At 49.0% G+C, this 18,127-nt stretch overlaps 6 protein-coding genes across 6 annotated transcripts; 2 read left to right on the top strand and 4 right to left on the bottom strand.

Moving 5' to 3' along the window:
• Positions 1-83: 83 nt before the first annotated feature.
• Positions 84-4,286, top strand: N7519_010766 (uncharacterized protein; the record flags this gene model as incomplete). The annotated part of the gene is made up of 4 exons (XM_057297539.1): positions 84-2,769; positions 2,834-3,319; positions 3,377-3,558; positions 3,612-4,286. 4 exons carry the CDS (start codon positions 84-86, stop codon positions 4,284-4,286), a joined length of 4,029 nt encoding a protein of 1,342 aa, XP_057145421.1.
• Positions 4,287-4,417: 131 nt separating this feature from the next.
• Positions 4,418-4,922, bottom strand: N7519_010765 (transcriptional coactivator p15/PC4 family protein; the record flags this gene model as incomplete). The annotated part of the gene is made up of 2 exons (XM_057297538.1): positions 4,418-4,620; positions 4,679-4,922. 2 exons carry the CDS (start codon positions 4,920-4,922, stop codon positions 4,418-4,420), a joined length of 447 nt encoding a protein of 148 aa, XP_057145420.1.
• A 200-nt stretch (positions 4,923-5,122) lies between these two features.
• Positions 5,123-7,955, bottom strand: N7519_010764 (uncharacterized protein; the record flags this gene model as incomplete). Its single annotated transcript, XM_057297537.1, has 3 exons — positions 5,123-6,012; positions 6,050-7,362; positions 7,432-7,955. 3 exons carry the CDS (start codon positions 7,953-7,955, stop codon positions 5,123-5,125), a joined length of 2,727 nt encoding a protein of 908 aa, XP_057145419.1.
• A 1,120-nt stretch (positions 7,956-9,075) lies between these two features.
• N7519_010763 (DDHD family phospholipase) lies at positions 9,076-11,598 on the bottom strand (the record flags this gene model as incomplete). The annotated part of the gene is made up of 3 exons (XM_057297536.1): positions 9,076-10,255; positions 10,305-11,055; positions 11,103-11,598. 3 exons carry the CDS (start codon positions 11,596-11,598, stop codon positions 9,076-9,078), a joined length of 2,427 nt encoding a protein of 808 aa, XP_057145418.1.
• Positions 11,599-12,707: 1,109 nt separating this feature from the next.
• On the top strand, positions 12,708-14,864 carry sac6 (fimbrin; the record flags this gene model as incomplete). Its single annotated transcript, XM_057297535.1, has 5 exons — positions 12,708-12,730; positions 12,786-12,927; positions 13,050-13,741; positions 13,795-14,777; positions 14,833-14,864. The coding sequence occupies 5 exons, from the start codon at positions 12,708-12,710 to the stop codon at positions 14,862-14,864; spliced, it is 1,872 nt and encodes a 623-aa protein (XP_057145417.1).
• A 156-nt stretch (positions 14,865-15,020) lies between these two features.
• N7519_010761 (uncharacterized protein) lies at positions 15,021-18,108 on the bottom strand (the record flags this gene model as incomplete). The annotated part of the gene is made up of 7 exons (XM_057297534.1): positions 15,021-15,223; positions 15,273-15,396; positions 15,450-15,775; positions 16,521-16,677; positions 16,726-17,408; positions 17,455-17,596; positions 17,650-18,108. 7 exons carry the CDS (start codon positions 18,106-18,108, stop codon positions 15,021-15,023), a joined length of 2,094 nt encoding a protein of 697 aa, XP_057145416.1.
• Between the last annotated feature and the right edge of the window lie 19 nt (positions 18,109-18,127).

Below are 18,127 nucleotides of genomic sequence, written 5' to 3'. Positions count from 1 at the left end.
ACTTTCTACTATTATGGATTCAGCAAAACAAACAGGAATCAGCATTGCAATCGATGTATTAGTCTTCTTCCCTCTCATCACATATGCAGAACACTAACATGGCAAAGAGGGGCGGGACATTTACGGATTGCGTTGGAAATCCCGGGACGGGCCGCTTGGAAGATGATATTGTGATTAAACTGCTTTCAGAAGACCCCGGCAACTACAAAGATGCACCTTTGGAGGGGATCCGGCGCATTCTTTCCAAGTTTACAGGTCATGAAATCCCTCGTGAGGAACCCATCGATACTTCCTTGATCCAGAGCATCCGCATGGGCACAACCGTGGCAACAAATGCGCTGCTCGAACGGAAGGGAGAGAAGGTAGCGCTAGTGGTAAGCAAGGGCTTCAAAGACTGCCTCGAGATTGGAAATCAGTCTCGTCCCAGAATATTCGACCTTGCCATCAAACGTCCCGATGTCCTTTATGAGGAGGTGATTGAGGTGGACGAGCGCGTCACCTTGGAAGACTACGCAGAAGATCCGCAAAGAAACACCACTACCACTACTCCCAGAGAACAGACCCGTGTAGAAGACGACGTTGTTCGCGGGCTTTCTTCCGAAGCAGTTCGCATACTGAAGCGTCCGTCTGAGGAATTGGTGAGATCGCAGTTGACAGAGGTATACAGCCGCGGGATTAGAAGCATAGCAATATGTCTTATACATGGGTACACCTTTCCGGACCATGAGGCACTGGTGGGAAGAATCGCTAAGGAGATTGGTTTCCACCATGTGAGTTTGAGCCACCAGCTCATGCCGATGATTAAACTTGTGCCGAGGACAACTTCAGCCTGCGCCGACGCATATTTGACCCCTGCCATCAAGAAGTATATCTCTGGATTTCAAGCCGGATTTGAGGGTGGCCTGGGCAGTGAGAGTGTCAAACAGCAGGCGGGCGCCAAAGGCGCACGCTGTGAATTCATGCAATCAGACGGTGGCCTGGTGGACGTGGACCAATTTTCAGGCCTACGAGCAATTCTGTCAGGGCCTGCTGGCGGAGTGGTGGGGTATGCGTTGACTTCCTACGATCCTGTTTCGAAGACACCTGTAATAGGCTTTGATATGGGAGGGACGAGCACGGATGTTAGCAGGTATGGATCCGGCCGGTACGAACATGTCTTTGAGACAACCACCGCTGGAGTGACAATCCAGTCTCCTCAGTTGGATATCAACACTGTTGCTGCCGGTGGTGGCTCAAGATTGTTCTACCGTAACGATCTTTTCGTCGTTGGGCCTGAGTCAGCAGGAGCTCATCCAGGGCCCGCATGCTATCGCAAGAGTGGACCGCTCACAGTAACCGATGCCAATCTATTCCTTGGACGATTGGTCCCAGACTTCTTCCCGAAGATTTTCGGCTCTGATGAAACCCAGGGACTGGATGAGCAAGCCAGTCGGGTGTTGTTTGAGGAACTAACCGAAGAAATCAATCACAGGTTGACCAAAGGGGGCCAAAGCCGAGAAATGTCCCCTGACGAGGTTGCCTTTGGTTTTATCAAGGTAGCCAACGAGACAATGACCCGGCCCATTCGATCCTTGACAGAGGCTAAGGGGCATGATACCTCAAAACACAGGTTGGCTACGTTTGGGGGAGCCGGGGGCCAGCATGCCGTTGCCATTGCCGAGAGCCTGGGGATTCGGCAGATTTTGATTCATCGATATTCCTCGGTGCTCTCGGCATACGGAATGGCACTGGCAGACGTTGTTGATGAAAACCAAGAGCCCGAATCGAAGATCTGGGCTGATGACGATAAGGGAGAGGTCCGCGATGCACTTGGTTCGAGAATAGAAGACTTAAAGAAACGATCCACGCAAAAGTTGCAAGACCAAGGCTTCGGCAATGACTCAATCGTGTTTGAAGAATACCTCAATATGCGATATCGAGGAACAGAATCTGCCTTGATGATACTTAAACCCAGCAAAGAGGAAGCCGATCTTCACTTCGGGGGCGACGAATGGGCCTTTGGGAAGGCATTTGTGAAGCAACATGATGAAGAGTTTGGTTTCACTCTCCCAGACCGGGACATAATTGTGGATGACGTGCGGGTGAGAGGAATCGGGAAAGGATTCAAAGTATCCGAGAAGACTGTGGACCAGCAAGTCCGAGAGTCCAACCCAAAGGATGTGGCGATGGGCCAAGAATATCGCAGATCTCTCGTATACTTTGAGGGCGGCCGACGTGAAACACCAATCTACAAACTTGATGACTTGAAGATTGATGACCGAGTGAGAGGCCCAGCCATTTTAGCTGATGAGACCCAAACGATCGTGGTGACCCCAGGGGCTTCGGCGCTCTTGACAAAAACCCACGTCGTCATCAATATTGGTGAATCCGACGCCAGCCTGCCAAAGATTAGCACTGACAATGTGGATCCTATCCTGCTAAGCGTCTTCTCGCACAGGTTCATGGCTATTGCTGAACAGATGGGACGTGCTTTACAGAAGACAAGTGTAAGTACCAATGTAAAGGAGCGACTTGACTACTCCTGCGCATTGTTCGACGCAGAAGGCGGGCTTGTTGCGAATGCGCCACATTTGCCCGTCCATCTCGGTAGCATGTCAACCTGTGTACAGATACAGGCCCGGATCTGGAAAGATAAATTGAAGCCCGGCGATGTAATTGTGTCAAATCACCCGGAATTTGGGGGAACTCATCTTCCAGATATCACAGTCCTGCAGCCTGCTTTTAGCCAGGGAAAGATCATATTCTACGTCGCCTCTAGAGCGCATCATGGTAAGAGCTTTTCCCGAGTGAGAGAGAGGGGGAAAATGGAACAGATATACTGACCTGCATGAAGCTGACATTGGAGGAATACTCCCGGGATCTATGCCACCTCACTCAAAAGAGCTTTACCAAGAAGGCGCAGCCATCAAAAGCGAAAAATTGGTATCAGAAGGCAAGTTTGACGAGGAGCGCATCACAGAATTGCTGTACAAAGAGCCAGCCCAGTATCCAAACTGCAGTGGGACGCGATGCCTAGCAGATAACTTGAATGATCTCAAAGCTCAGATTGCTGCGAATAAGAAAGGGATCAGCTTGATCAACACTCTAATCGAGGAGTATGGTGAGACTGTCGTGCAGTTCTATATGCACCAGATACAAGACAACGCAGAGCTCAGCGTGCGCAATCTACTAAAAGATGTGAGCAAAAGATTTGCTGGGCAAGAATTGAGTGCTACTGATTATATGGATGACGGGAGCCCTATTCAATTGAATATATCAATAGATGGGGACAAAGGAGAGGCAATCTTCGATTTTGAGGGGACCGGTCCAGAAGTATATGGTATGGTAGAGCGGCCTTCAAGAGGAAACTTGACGTTTATTGAGCTGACAATGATAGGCAATATCAATGCACCAGAGGCTGTCACATATTCAGCGATCATTTATTGCCTGCGATGCCTGGTTTCGGCGGATATCCCATTGAACCAGGGCTGTTTAAAGCCTATCGACGTTCGAATTCCTCCTGGTAGTCTTCTATCCCCCTCGGAATCAGCTGCCGTAGTGGGTGGCAACGTTTTGACGGTAAGACCAGGCAGATACTGACGTTGATCATGGGCTTATCATTTTCACTTCAGAGTCAACGAGTGACCGATGTCATTTTGAGGTGCTTCCAGGCTTGCGCTGCGTCACAGGGTGATACCAACAACCTTACATTCGGGTTCGGGGGGAATATGCCCGGTGAGACGGAAACGAAAGGGTTCGGTTACTATGAAACCATCGCCGGTGGTAGCGGGGCTGGTCCGACTTGGGAAGGCACTTCAGGGGTCCATACACACATGACCAACACCCGAATCACCGATGCAGAGGTGTTTGAACGGCGGTACCCTGTCATCCTCCAAGAATTCAGTCTTCGACCGAATTCAGGAGGCAATGGTCAGCACCGCGGCGGGGACGGCGTTGTGCGAGATATTGAATTCCGTATTCCCGTGCAAGTCTCTATTCTTTCCGAACGAAGAGTCTACCATCCATATGGGTTGGAGGGAGGCGAGGACGCCCAGTGTGGCCAGAACATCTGGGCGCGTCGCGTGAAGAAGCAAGACGGAGGCTGGGAGACAAGATACATCAACCTCGGGGCGAAGAACTCCGTCCAGATGCAAGCAGGGGAGCGAATCATTATCCGTACGCCCGGAGGAGGAGGATGGGGTCAAATCGGAGACCAGAGCCAGCTTATCCAAGAGGAAGATCATCGTCGTGCTTGGCTGGGAGGCTCTATTGCCAACAACACGGCGACGCAAGAGGCAAGTATGTGATCTAGAAGGAAACTTGGGAGCAAGTGGGAGCAAGTTCGCCATGTTTTGATTCAAACGGGCAATATCAATTTGATTATGATGGAAACTGTAAGAGCCATTTATGGGCAACGTAAATCAACTCTCAACGGCGATCATGCTTCACTTTCCTCATCACTTGTCGCCTCAATATTCTGCTTTGATGGACTTTGGTTGTCCGGACTGGCCTGTTCTTGCTCTCCTTGATCAGACTGGCCTCCCTCTGCCGAGTAGATAGGCCGAGGCAGAGTCTCCCCGTTCTCTTTCAATGCCTTCTCGATTTCAGGTAGGAGGGAAACTATGGCAGCGAACTGATCCACTGGCATTGAGATACCCTAAATCGGGAATGAACATTAGCATGGTTTATGCAAACTGACCGATCAACCGACCTTTTTTTCCTGGCAACTCCTGCCCGTCCTTTTCATAATATTCTCTGACGTTGACTTGGGTCTTCCCACGGAAAGAAGATATTGTCACACGGCGCATCTTGGATATTTCCCAATAGCGGTCTCCATTAGAGTCGGTTTTAGCTTCCGCTGTAGTGTTGACCTTGGCCTTTTTGGGGCGCACGCTATCGTCAAGGCCAGCGCCCGACTCGGACGGACGTTTCCTGGATGACATGGTTGAGTAATCTCGGTAAGTGAGAAGGTATGAAAGGTGAGAAAGTGGGAAGGTGTGTAGGTCCAAACACGAACGCGAAACGCGGACACGTAATCACGTGCCTATCTAGGTATATATGTGCTCATTGATAATTCCTACCATATGTACTTGTGGTGTCTCATTCATGTGTATACTCAAAAATCAATATGATCCATTGAACATCAGAGAGTCAATACCCTAAGGCCCTGTAGGAGGATTGAGAAGACAAATCCTCGAGCGACACTTTCAACTTGAAGACTATCGAAGATCTTCTCTAGCGCTTCGCGACTAGCAGCTGCCCCCATAACACTTGTTAAGGCCTGTGGAATTCCTCGCTGCACAAATAGTTTACGTGCAGTATCCCGTAACCGGATCTTCTCCTCCTCATTGGGCGGAGGGGGCCAGGCTTTAAGTTCCTCCTCGGTCGGAAGCGCGTTCTCACGAAGCTTGACGAGGTAATCCCCCAGGGCGTTGTCCGAAGTGTGGCCTTCTATCATGGAATCCTGCAACAGAGTACGAATTGTTTCCAATGTCGGGCTCCCGGGACGTAGGATATACGATTTGGCAGCATTCAAAAGGGTCCGACGTATATTCCACGCAGACGACAAGGTGTACAACTCATTGATGACCGCAAAGATCAGCTCTACCGCTATTTGCGTCTCATCAGCTGTGATGGGACTCCCCTGCTTGCGAGGTTGACCAAAACTCTGCTCAGTCTCAGATCGGCGATGTGATAAGGTTTGATCAGTAGTTTCCGTTGCGTGGATGTCAAGTTCTGCTGTATCTCTAATATCAAGCGAGGTTTTAGAGAGTGGGATCTCTGTGGTCAATGTACCTTGCTCATTCCCGAACGTCGAAGGCGACTTGGAAATTTCGCCTCTTTGGATTTCCAGGGATTCGCTAGGGCACACCGCAGGCGAATCGACATTTCCGTCGCTTACGCCGGTACGATCACCAGAGCTAGACCGTGTCTGCGACAAACTGGTGCGACTGGAGTTATCAACTTTGTGTTGGATCTGATCAGCAGTGACGGCCGGCTTCTTGCCATTGGCGCCTCCGAATACGCCCGCCACTCCCTTGGGCGCATTGGTCAATGCCCCCCAGCATACCCTTGCCCATGTTTTCAAACGCAGTTTGACTAGGGAAAGAGAATGCCGGTTTGTTAGAACCGGCGGATTCAGTGGAAGAACCGACATCTTTTTCCAAGAACCGGCGCATTCGATCAGTGTCAGCAAGTGACTCATGCTTCATGGCGTCTTGTAAATACCACTCAAGGTCTCGGGCGAGAGCTTGTCGCGTTTTGCCCTTCCAGGTGGGCAGTATGGGGTGACGCTCTGAGAAACTTGAAATCTGATTCAAACGTGAAACAGTCCCCAGAATCTCGTGGAGAGACAGGAAGTCCGAATATTTGCGAAACACCATCCAGCCAGTCGAGCGTGTTGACGCTGGTTCAACCTGTAGTAGATAATCCCACATGGGTTGCGACTTGATGTGGCTCTTCTCATCCCTCGCTCCGTCATCATCTACCAACACTTGTGCCCCATGAAGAATCAAAGGTGGCGCAGAAGGGTCTTCGGATAATTTCGGGCTTGCAAGTAATTGCATACTGGGCACTGGTCCCTGTTCTTCATGGCATTCGTTTTCGTGCGTCATCTTTGAAGCCAAACTAGCCTCCAAAGGGTAATTTTCGTGAATTCGTTCGTTTTGGCGTGGCGGTTCTGAATCCGAGCTCTGCGAATCATGGGATGCAATCATAGCGCTTAGACGTTTCGTCTCTAGAACTGCTTCTTCCTCTGTAGCCCTTGCCACATGCATGGACTCTCTCTGTGTGGATTTGGCGGAGTCTGCCTTTGGGTCTTCTGAAGACGTGGGAGCACTGACGCCCTGGTTCCGCGCACCTTCAACGCCTGCGTCGATAGCGTGCATGATTTCGGATTCACCGCCCTGCAGGAGATAGATAATCCATTCATTGATAAATTCAGGACGGGCAAGACTGGTAACAGTGGACCCCAATATCACTCCCGCAAAGACCTCACGGAGGAAGTCCCGTACAGCCGGACAATTGTAGGCCTTGGCATCCAAGAAATTCGACAGTATATCATCCGCAACCATACTGAGTTTCTTCTTTTGTTGTTTCTCAGACAAGATATTCGCTAGGCTGCTATCCGGAAATTGTTCAAGGTACTGATCCACAGCGTTTTGGGCTTCCGCTGGGGAGGAGCCCAGGGCGGTAAATGCTGCTGCAAGTTCATTCAGGAATACAATGACGATAGATGAGGAGTTGGTGAGAAACTGCAAGAATGTGTCCTCTGTTCGTTTCCGCGAGAGGTGCGAAGATATTGATGTAATGAAATGAGTCAAAATTCGTCGACAGGAGTGTGGGAAACTTGATTCCGACGGCAAAAGTGGCTCATACCAGTATCTTTATTTGGGGTAAGCTATTTTACTTGTTTCACGGTGGGAGAGGGAGGCATAGATGAAGGATACTTACTTGACATAGTCTTTAATGACTGCATCGGTGAGAGTTCTCAATGCGTCAGCGGTGGCCGGTCGGAAGGTGACATATTCCAAGTCTGCCGAAGACATGTCTTCAAGCGTACTTATAGAGCCATCGTCTCCTCCCTGGATGTCTAAAGCATCAGCCCGCTTAGGCCAGTCCAAAAGCCTGTTGGAGACTTCTAGCGCAAGCTCTCTACGCCTGTTGGGCTTTTGCGCGTGCGACGCTTGATCTGAGTATTCATTATCCGATCCCTCCCATGACGCGTGCAGGATAACCCCCAGAACCACTCCAATTAGAAGCAGACCGAGTCTCCCAAGGACAATGTAGGTGACGATTGCAAGAAGCGCAAAGACTCCAAGGAGGGTCTCATTCGTAGAGGTTGAGAGAAAATCGAGGGTAGCATTGATGAACTCTTTTGAAATCGCTGTATTCGAAATGCGGTCTTGTGTCGGGTGCTCTTTGGATGGAGATGCTGAAATGACCTGGGAGTCTGCATCATCACTGAGGCGACTCATTGTGCTGAGATATGCCGGATTTGGAGGGTTCCCAGAGTAATTGTAGTCAATCCTCCATGTCCAGACTCAAATATGACCTTGTAGATAGATCTGTGTAGACAACTTTTGGCGTGGAACAATAAGGACAAGAAGATACGGGGATAGCAACATTGGAAAATGCTTGGCGTACTCTGTTGGCCAGTGCGTATCTCGTACTCGTATTCGATAGCCTTGGGAAAAATACGGAGTACGGAGTAGAATAATTGAGTATGGGAGTACCGAGTTTCAAATTATAGCTAAATAGATATATGTATGCATATATTTTCTTATGTATCCAATCATGATTTCCTTACAAGCATGAGCTATATAGCAAGGAATCTAAAGCTAACAGAAAGGAGTTGATCTCCGCTATCCGAGTGAATCTGAGCATTCAAAGAGCATGTGCTTCATGCCAGATGTAAAGAGATTGCGGTTGGGAGAAAGGGAAGTACTCTACAGGGGTGACCATGACCCCAAAATCTCATCATGCCAGGACATACTTGATATATCAGTCCTCTTGCGGTGTCCATTGTAAGGTCGGTGTTCACTTCCGTGAAGGTCCAATAAATTTCAACCTCATTAAGAAGAAATTTATAGAATTAGGCTCCAGGTAAGAATGAATTCCAGGAGCTTTTCAACATCCTAAAGTTGGTCCTGATGAGAGATGGACATAGAAAGAAGGAAAAGACAGAAAAACAAAAGATTTTGTAGGGGAATTCCATATTACCTAATGCTTAGCCGACCTCCAGGGACGCTAGTCCGACTCGGGCGAGATATGGGCTTACTAAGGACTCACCGGGGTACGCCGGGACCTACACCTACCTAGGTAGGTAGGTAGCATCCATTTACCTATGTTGTACATATGTAAGTACCTCATACTGATGCCTCTTTAGATAGCGTAATGTATTTCGCACTTGTTTCATCTATATTTTTGCTTGTGTTTATGCCTCTGTCCTCTAGAAAGCATCTGGGAAAGCATGAAGTGATTGACATCCTCATCTCCCCAATAGGTGAGATGACTGGCAATGCTGGCTATTAATGAAATATCGAAGGCCCCCCTATATCCCGGTTAATAATGTTCAGCAATGTAGGGCATAGTGTCTTACTCTTGGATGCTGTAGTCCACACGACCGTTTGCATTCAAGGCACGCACTTTAGCGTCCTCGAATTTCAGCCTCCGATCCTGGTTAGTATCGGCGTCGGGATCTGGACTCTCGCCATGATGGACACTCCTGCTTTTTTGGAAACCATCGTAAAGAGTCTCCAGATCAGATTCAATCAATGTCTGATAGTGATCATCGGATCCATCGGGCCCATGCTGAACTGAACCCGATTGTGACCGTCTATGGGTCGATTCATCACCCGGTTTACCAGAAGTGCGAGCAGCCGATGTGGTTTCATCGCCATTCAGACCCAAGCTGCGATTCAACAAGCTGCTTGCGACACCCGTGGTGAAATTTGTCCACAGGGATCCCACACTTTGGCCCATGCGGCTACCGAGAATAGATAGACTCTGACCAGAGGTCGTCCAGAGGCTTTTCTTCACCGAGGGTAGAGGCTGAGGTTTCAGGGTTGCCATCGCTGGAGATATCAGAGGCTCGACCCGGTAGCTGACTGGGTCAGAAGGGTGGAAGATATTGTAGAAGTCTCGACACTTTGGCAGTGAGATAATACCGGGATTGTCACTGAGCGCATGCCCAGGACCATGCAAGTCCAAGTCAATCTCAACATCCAAAGCATTTTTGCGATTTCGGGGATTCACGGCAGAGTATCCACCAATTGTCTTACCCTTGAGCATCTGGAATAGTGCAATAGGGGATCCCAGACAAAAAAGCTCCTCGCAGTCAAAATCAAACCCACTTGAACCCTTGGGGTTTGAGTCGTCGCTCTCTCGGGCCATTCCCTTGGAGGCAGCATTTTGACCAGTATTGGTTTCCGGCTGGTGACACAAGATGTCAAATAGAATTGCGCTTCCAAGCGAATGGCCGCAGAGACTGACTGACCCCTTGAAAGAAGGATTTTGCTTGCGGTACAGCCGGAGGATTCGATTGCATTCTTGGATGACGATATTGGAGATGTGTTCACAATACCCGCTTTGGTACAGAAGTACATCCATAGCCAAATCTGAAATGAGGTTTCGAACGGCAGGTACGCTTTCCAGTGTTATATCGGACAGGCTGGGGTAAGCATCGTCCTCAAGAACGTCCGCATCAGTCAGATCCAGTTCTTTTCTGTTTTGTCGCACTCCTCGGTAAGGAAAATCTAGAAGATGGCGCCAACACCTGCTGAAATTAGCAAGAAAGAAAGGCCACGCAAGGGAGTCAGTCTCACACAGGAAGCACTTGAACACGGCAATTCTTATCGCTATCTGGGAACGCTGAATTCAACGCTTGAAGGTCAGGGGAACCTTTGTAGACAGTTTTTAGCGTCTTGCGAAGCACATTTACATCATGTATGAAATTGATGCTTTCCAGTCGTAAACCGAGTCGCTGGCCAATTCCATGGGTGACAAGAACTAGATGATCGACCTCGCGCTCTCTGTCTGTGCCGTCCACTTCCCTCGACTCCTCCATCTCTTGTTCCTCCTGCCTACGAGCCTGTTCTTCGAGATCAGCTGGATTTTGCGGCTCGCCGGCGAGGGAGGACATTTGGCGTTCTAATGTTGATTTCGGTCTAGTTTCGTAGTCTTCGAATCCATCAGCGGAAGTTGACTTGAGTGTATCCGTGGCTTTTTCAGTCTTTTCTTTCAAGGCCTCATCCAAACCTCTGACAGGTACTGTCTCGCCCAGTGGTTTTTGCTTCGGTCCCTTTGCTTCCGGCGTCTCTTTTGGCTTCCTGGGTTCGAAGCCACGAACCAACTTCGTTCCCGGAACGCCTCCTAGCTTTTGATACACCGAAGTACTAAAACGTGACATAAAATCATCATTCATCAGCCAGGCCGTCGTGGCATCTTGATACCCGACTATTCTATTCATGTAAGCGCCAAAGAGACGATACTGCTGGGGCTCAACTGCAGGGCCAGGACTGTTGAAATCATTCCCTGTGCCACGGGAGGAGAGTTCAGGTCTCTTGATTGAGGGGGCTTGGCATCTGGTTCGTTGGTGTCAATTGGAACTCTTTTGGTCTGACCAGATCTGTCTTCTTCGTTTGTTTGCGTGTTCTGTTCTGAAGGTTGGGACCTCCATGGACATAATTTGATATAGCCTTCTTCAAGCTGGGTAGCAAGGTTTTCTTCACATGGTTTCAGGCTAGATCCATCCTGAATGAACCACGTCCCACGACGGACTTCATATACAGGGCCAATCCAATAGGTAGGACTCAACTCTCGTTGTTCCACATCGACATTGAAAAGAAAATCCTCATTCACGGGCACTTGGGTCAATACAGGTTCGCTATCCTTTGGTTGGTTTTGTTGGCGGGCATCTTCGATGTCTGAGAGTTTCTGAAACGTCGTTTCTATGGACTGGGAGTCTTTCCCTGGGAAAGGGATGAATTTCTTCGGCGATGGCAAGGGCTTTTGGTCTGCCTTTTTCTGCCCTATAATGGATGGCTTCCGCTTGGGCGAGTCCACTGCGTAGAACCACCTGACTTTCAATGGAGGGCAATCGGGAGGATAGCGTCGCATGCTTAATCGATGCATGTGGGTCACCGTGTGGTCCTCCCCTTGCGATTGTTGCAGAACTCCTGTTCTAGGGGGGATCGCTAGGCTGCGGTGCTGGGGTTGCACTTCTGGGTGTACTCCATGGAGTTAGTGTCCCCAAGAACGACTTTTGCTCTGCACCCGCCATGGGGAGGAGTGCCCGTCGGAAGGCAGTGAGACGAACCAACGTGAGCAGCTGAATTGATAAACGGTGAAAGTGCGGGTGGTATGAAAGGGGAATATTAAGAGAAAGAGGAACGAAAGATAGAGACGGGGTCCAAAAGGCGTCAAAACGATAAAATGTTGGAGTTGCAATGAGCCCAAATGTTTTGGAGATCGGAGAATGATGTAATCCCGTTGTTTTGTGCAATTACGTTGGATAACCCGTGCACGTTTCCAAGGTTATACGGTCCGATATACACATTCAACATATGTCTGTTATTTCTAAATATTCATCTTTTAATCACATATATATGGAGTTAGAAATTATAAACCGTGGACTCCTGAGTTGTCATATTCCCTATGTCATAATATTTTGTATGGCTTACCTTAGTCAATTGTGGAGAGAATATAGGAAACGATAGAACGAGATAATTCCATAGAAAGAGAAGAATAAGCGAATTAGGCAGATGAAATACTTCATATCCAACTTGTTATAAAAGAGTGGCTACCTAAGGTGCCTAATAGGTAACATAGTATCTAGTTATGTAGGTAAGATGTAAGGTGTCGACGTCACTCGAACTTCCCGAATACGATAATACAAGAACACAGAATTACTGACATGATACCTACGCGTCCACACAATAATACCCCTAACGTTATGTACCCTGTATCATTACATACTGAGCACTTTCATTACCGGTGCTGTGGCTCATCCCCCCCCCCCCTCGGTTCGTGTATACCTGGCTGCCTCTCGCCTTGCACTGCCCACCTTTAGCACGGATCGGATTTCTTCTAATCTGCTTTCTTTACTTCTTCACAATTGATCTGTGCAAGGTGTAAACACTACTTTCTCCTTTTTGTCGAAACCCGGTCTTTCCCTGGGTGATCAACCCCACCTATTTTGCCCCCCTCAGGGTTGTGATTCTGACAAGATGAACGCCCTCAAGCTTCAGAAGTACATTTCCTCGTCATTCAATACAATCATATGCTGACCACTGTGATTACTATAGGCGCTTTCCGCAGCTTGATCAAGGCGAGATCTTTTCGCTCCAGGATGCATTCAACAGATTGGACGTCGAAGACCGCGGCTACCTTGATGAAACTACCGTGATCAAAGCCACTCAACAATCGGAACGCCAGCCATATGATGTGGTGCGTGCAGCTTTGAAGGATGTGGAACTCGATAGCTCCAGGCGCGTGGAACTCGAAGATTATGTTGATGTAATACAACTCCCCCCGTTCCCTTTCTCATCTTAATATTAATGCTATGGCAGCTCGTTTCGAAGCTTCGGTCAGCACCCGCTGAAGGTGCCCGTGCAGCAACTACCCCCGCGGCCGTGATTCAAGGGGCCGGCGCTGGCACTGGGGCATCTCGGCATGTCTCCAAAGGCAGTGTGGGTGGACGAATCCATGTCCAGGGATCATCTTCCAATGTCACGCATACGATCAACGAAGACGAACGAACCGAGTTCACGCGACACATCAATGCCGTCCTGGCGGGCGATGCGGACGTTGGCAACCTCCTACCTTTCCCCACCGATACATTTGAGATGTTTGATAAGTGCAAGGATGGCTTGGTCCTGGCAAAGTTGATCAACGACAGCGTACCAGACACCATTGATGAGCGTGTTCTGAATAAGGCCGGGAAGAAGATTAAGCAGCTGAATGCTTTCCACATGACTGAGAACAATAACATTGTTATCAACTCTGCCAAGGGTATCGGATGCTCAGTTGTTAACATTGGAAGCGGGGATATCATCGAGGTGCGCGAGCATCTCATCCTGGGTCTCATCTGGCAAATCATCCGCCGTGGTCTGCTTGGAAAGATCGATATCAAACTCCACCCGGAGCTTTATAGGCTTTTGGACGAGGATGAAACTCTGGAGCAGTTCTTGCGCTTGCCTCCGGAGCAGATTCTCCTTCGTTGGTTCAACTATCATCTCAAGAATGCCAAGTGGGACAGACGGTATGTCCAGCCCGAGGGGAATGAAAATCAAGACATGTGGCTAACCGATGTAGGGTGACGAACTTCTCTACCGATGTCAAGGATGGCGAGAACTACACCGTTCTCCTTAACCAGTTGGCACCTGATGTTTGCTCGCGTGCCCCTCTCCAAACTCGAGACTTGCTTGAGCGGGCTGAGCAGGTCCTCCAGAACGCTGATTCGCTTGATTGCCGCAAGTTCCTGACCCCAACCTCATTGGTTGCCGGTAACCCCAAGCTGAACCTTGCCTTTGTCGCCAATCTGTTCAACACCCACCCAGGACTGGACCCGATCACCGAGGAGGAGAAGCTCGAAGTTGAAGACTTCGATGCTGAAGGCGAGCGAGAAGCTAGAGTCTTTACTCTGTGGTTGAATTCCTTGGATGTGCAGCCGGCGGTCAACTCGCTCTTCGATGACCTACGCGACGGCTCTATTTTGTTGCAGGCATACGACAAGGTCATCCCTGGAAGCGTGAACTGGAAACATGTCAACAAGCCACCAGCGTCTGGTGGTGAAATGATGCGGTTCAAGGCCGTGGAAAACACCAATTATTCGATCGAGCTTGGGAAATTTAATGGTTTCTCTCTTGTCGGTGTTCAGGGCGCTGATATCACTGATGGCCAGCGAACCCTCACTCTCGGATTGGTGTGGCAGCTGATGCGCCGTGATATCACCAACACACTCTCTGCGCTGGCCCAACGGCTGGGCAAACGCGAAATTACTGATACTGAGATGATCCGCTGGGCCAATGACATGTCTAGCAGTGGCGGCAAGTCTTCCACGATACGCAGCTTCAAAGACAAGTCTATTGGATCTGGAATCTTCCTCCTTGATGTGCTCAATGGCATGAAGAGTAGCTATGTGGACTACGATCTGGTCACGCCCGGTCGGACCGATGAGGAGGCATATGCAAACGCTAAGCTTTCTATCAGTATCGCCAGAAAGATGGGTGCTACCATCTGGTTGGTCCCGGAGGACATTTGTCAAGTTCGGTCTCGTTTGGTCACTACGTTTATTGGTAAGTGCATACTCTTGTCAGTATGGCAGAAGTTTCGGTTTCTAACGGATGACAGGTTCCCTTATGGCTACCCACGAGAAGATGTAAGGAATACAACAGTTCACTTTGGCCAATTATGGCATTGCATACTTTTTTTGTCTCCTCCAATACATGTAAATTTGCCGCTTCTCAAGGCGAAATCTAACCAGGTGTGGATTTCAATCAAAGCTTTATTGTTACCATGCTAGATATTTGTCTCTCCGATTAGAGGTACTGATCAAACCATGCAACTGCCTGCAAAAAGGCAGACTCTTTGGCAAAGCGAATGGTCGGCTTAGTGATATCTGCCCGGACAGCAAATCCATGCTCAACGCCACTGAACAAGTTGATCTGGTACGGCTGGCCTGTTTTGGCCAGGATATCCTCGGATTCATGGCGCTTCGAGGTGGGAAAGATTGAATCGGTTTCTGTCGATGTTTAGTCAAAACGCTGTAGCCGGATCATATGATAACTTACCAGCCGCAGCAATGGACAGCGGGCCTTTGATTGCTTGTAATTCCTCTGCGTCGACGAAACTGGGGTGTGCCACATAGGCGACATCACAGAAGCCTGGCTGGAGTAGTCGTACGGCGTATTTTGCCTGTATTTGTCAAATCGGGCTGCAGTAAGGCATATGCGGGACATGCAACATACCCCGAAGCAATATCCGATAGCACCGACCCGCTCGCAGCCCATTTTGGACTTCATTTCCGTTAGTATCGCCCGGACCACGGGTTCTACACGGTCTGGCAGATGACCTGGGGGGCCTTTTAGCCAGGTCATCAGATCGAAGCTAGCAGGGCGGTTGTTCAACGGCACCGGGTCACCGTGGAATAGGTCTGGCATGACGACCAGGTAGCCATTTGCCGCTAGCTGGTCTGCAATAAGCTGCGCGTTAATGAAGCGGTGACCAATTACATCGGTAAGCAACAGGATGGAACGCTTGTTAGAGCGCTCGGGCCGTGAAATGTAGACCTCGACTGCGACCGTCAGCGAAACTGTAGTCTATCTCCAGGGAATGGGTTGTATGGACCATCGCCAATTTGTTCGAATTGACCCTTGGCTTCGCCTTCATGTTTAACGCCAACGGCGCAGCAGGCAGCGGGTGGGTTGGACGCCATTTAGATATAAACCGAAATAGTTGATAAGGGGAGTGTGTGTAAGAAGGATCTCAGGGAGGGAGAGTATGGAGAAGGTCCACGGGTATATATATACCTTGGTAACTAAGGTGGGGGTTATCCGATACAAGGGTCTGTGCTCGTCCAATTCGGCAAAGTAAATATGCGCATGTCGATATTCATATCTTGGAGGTTGAATAAATAATATGTACCAAATCAAGCTGCAGGCGCAATATAGCTCTATGGCCACGTGGATGCGTTCAAAGGTATCTATCATTGTTATGGAACATGGCCTGTCCGCATATCTTGAAGCAATGACTATCCATGGATATCCAGGCCCCGTATCAAATCAAATCAAATCAAATGATCAAGTACAAACTGCATAACAGACTTGGCCCTGTAAAGATGCCCAGCCAAAAGACGATATTGCCTAATAAACGGCGACCTCGCATCAAGCGAGTCCGACTCAGTGCAACAAGCGGTAGTTGAGACATCTGAAGGATTAGTAGGTAACCTCGGAGGCGCCGGAAGATACACAACATGAGCAGTTCATGTACACATGCAGATAAGAGAAAAGTGATGATACTGGCAGATACGCGCGACAAACGGTATTCGCTGATGGAGCCATGGTATACATGCCGAAACAGGAAGTTATGGACAGGACGGTTCCAATCCCGTGCGAACTGATCCCAAGAGACAGAGTTCCACCAATCGGAATAGAACCCTCGATCTGCAAACATGGTGATCTCGGCTATAGCATTGAGCTAGATGGGATTAGCAAAGAAATCAAAAAGCGGACAAGAGAGACTTACAACACATTCCCAGATCACATAGAATGCCAGTAGATACTCCATCATGAACGGGAAAAGCAAGTCACCGAGAACCCAGGGAAATTCCCGAAGTCTCTGCTGCGCGGTCATTCCCTCCTCTTTCATACGTACCGTGTCCATTACCACCGGGTATATCCACGATTGAGAGACTGCAATCATAACCACAATGATGCCGAATGTGGCGAGTGTTTTCTCTGCGACATAGAACCAGTCAATCCTCTTGGTCCGGGGATATTCAAGCTCATAAACCAATGTGGGCAATGACATGAAGTCGCAGATATTTCCTATTGTCAAGTTTTGAGGATAGTGATTGTTGGTCAGTGAACACCGCCCCTTTAATCCCTCAGATAAGACCTCGATCTCCTGCTCGAGCAGTTCTCGGAGGGATTTAACCTGGTTCGGTTCAAGTGGCACACCGGTCTCGATTGTTCTAATAAGAGATAAAAGCTGGTCGGTTTCATGGGATCGAGAATAGTTTTGGAGATCAGAAGAGCGCCGACTACGGTCTTTCCTCTTGAGATCTGTAATCTCAGCATTGAGTTGTGTATCGACTGCAGAAGAGTGCCCCTTTTTGGCTTTGGCGGAGGTAGCATATCCTCTTTCTTTGGCTTTGGTTTGGCCAAGACTTGCTTTCAGCATATTTCGTTTGTGATACATTTCCGATACTGCCTTCATTAGCTCCTGATAATGACCGGACGGAATTTGACATACAGTAGCCATTGTAGGCTGCATAGCTGTGTTGCTTCATCAGCATAGTCAAGCAATGCAATACGATGAAGACCGTGTGTGTCCACGGCCAATCGCGATGGTATGTCCACCATATAACGACTCCAAGATATGTAGTTTGCCAGATCTGGATAGGTCAGCAATGCAACAGTGCTAGGGGGCAAATCTTTTGAGACTGACATTCTGAATGAGCCAACCAAGACCGTTCCAGCGAACGTATCCCTTGAGAACCACTCGTTGTAGTATCAGACAAAACCCCGTGGACCAACAAAGAAGCAAGTCAGTCAGGCCGAGAACCATGACATCTTTATCCATCATGAGACGGATAATCTCATTCTTGCCCCATATGCTGCCATAGGTTCTCCAATTATTGGCAGCAAGCCTGAACAACATCAGGGTCACCCCCATCCAGAAGAGAACGAAAAAACCATGGAACTGGGGGGCAGTCGTCCCCAAATTTTGAAAAGTACTCAATTGTCGGGTGAAATTCAGGTCCTGGAACCTGAATTTCCGTTTCTCACCCGACTGATTTGAGAGATTGTGATTGAGAATTTCCTGTAAAAGCTCGGCATCCTCTGCAGTGAGCAAGTATTGACCTTGCTCAGTCTCGATGGATTCTGGTTCTTCTTCATTCTGCATCACGTACTCTGTAGAGTTG

Source organism: Penicillium mononematosum (genome assembly GCF_028829835.1).
Source record: "Penicillium mononematosum strain IBT 11891 chromosome Unknown utg000005l:1.0-9366267.0:1.0-9372171.0, whole genome shotgun sequence".
Classification (NCBI taxonomy): Eukaryota; Fungi; Ascomycota; class Eurotiomycetes; order Eurotiales; family Aspergillaceae; genus Penicillium; species Penicillium mononematosum.
This window is presented reverse-complemented; position numbering and strand designations above follow the sequence as displayed.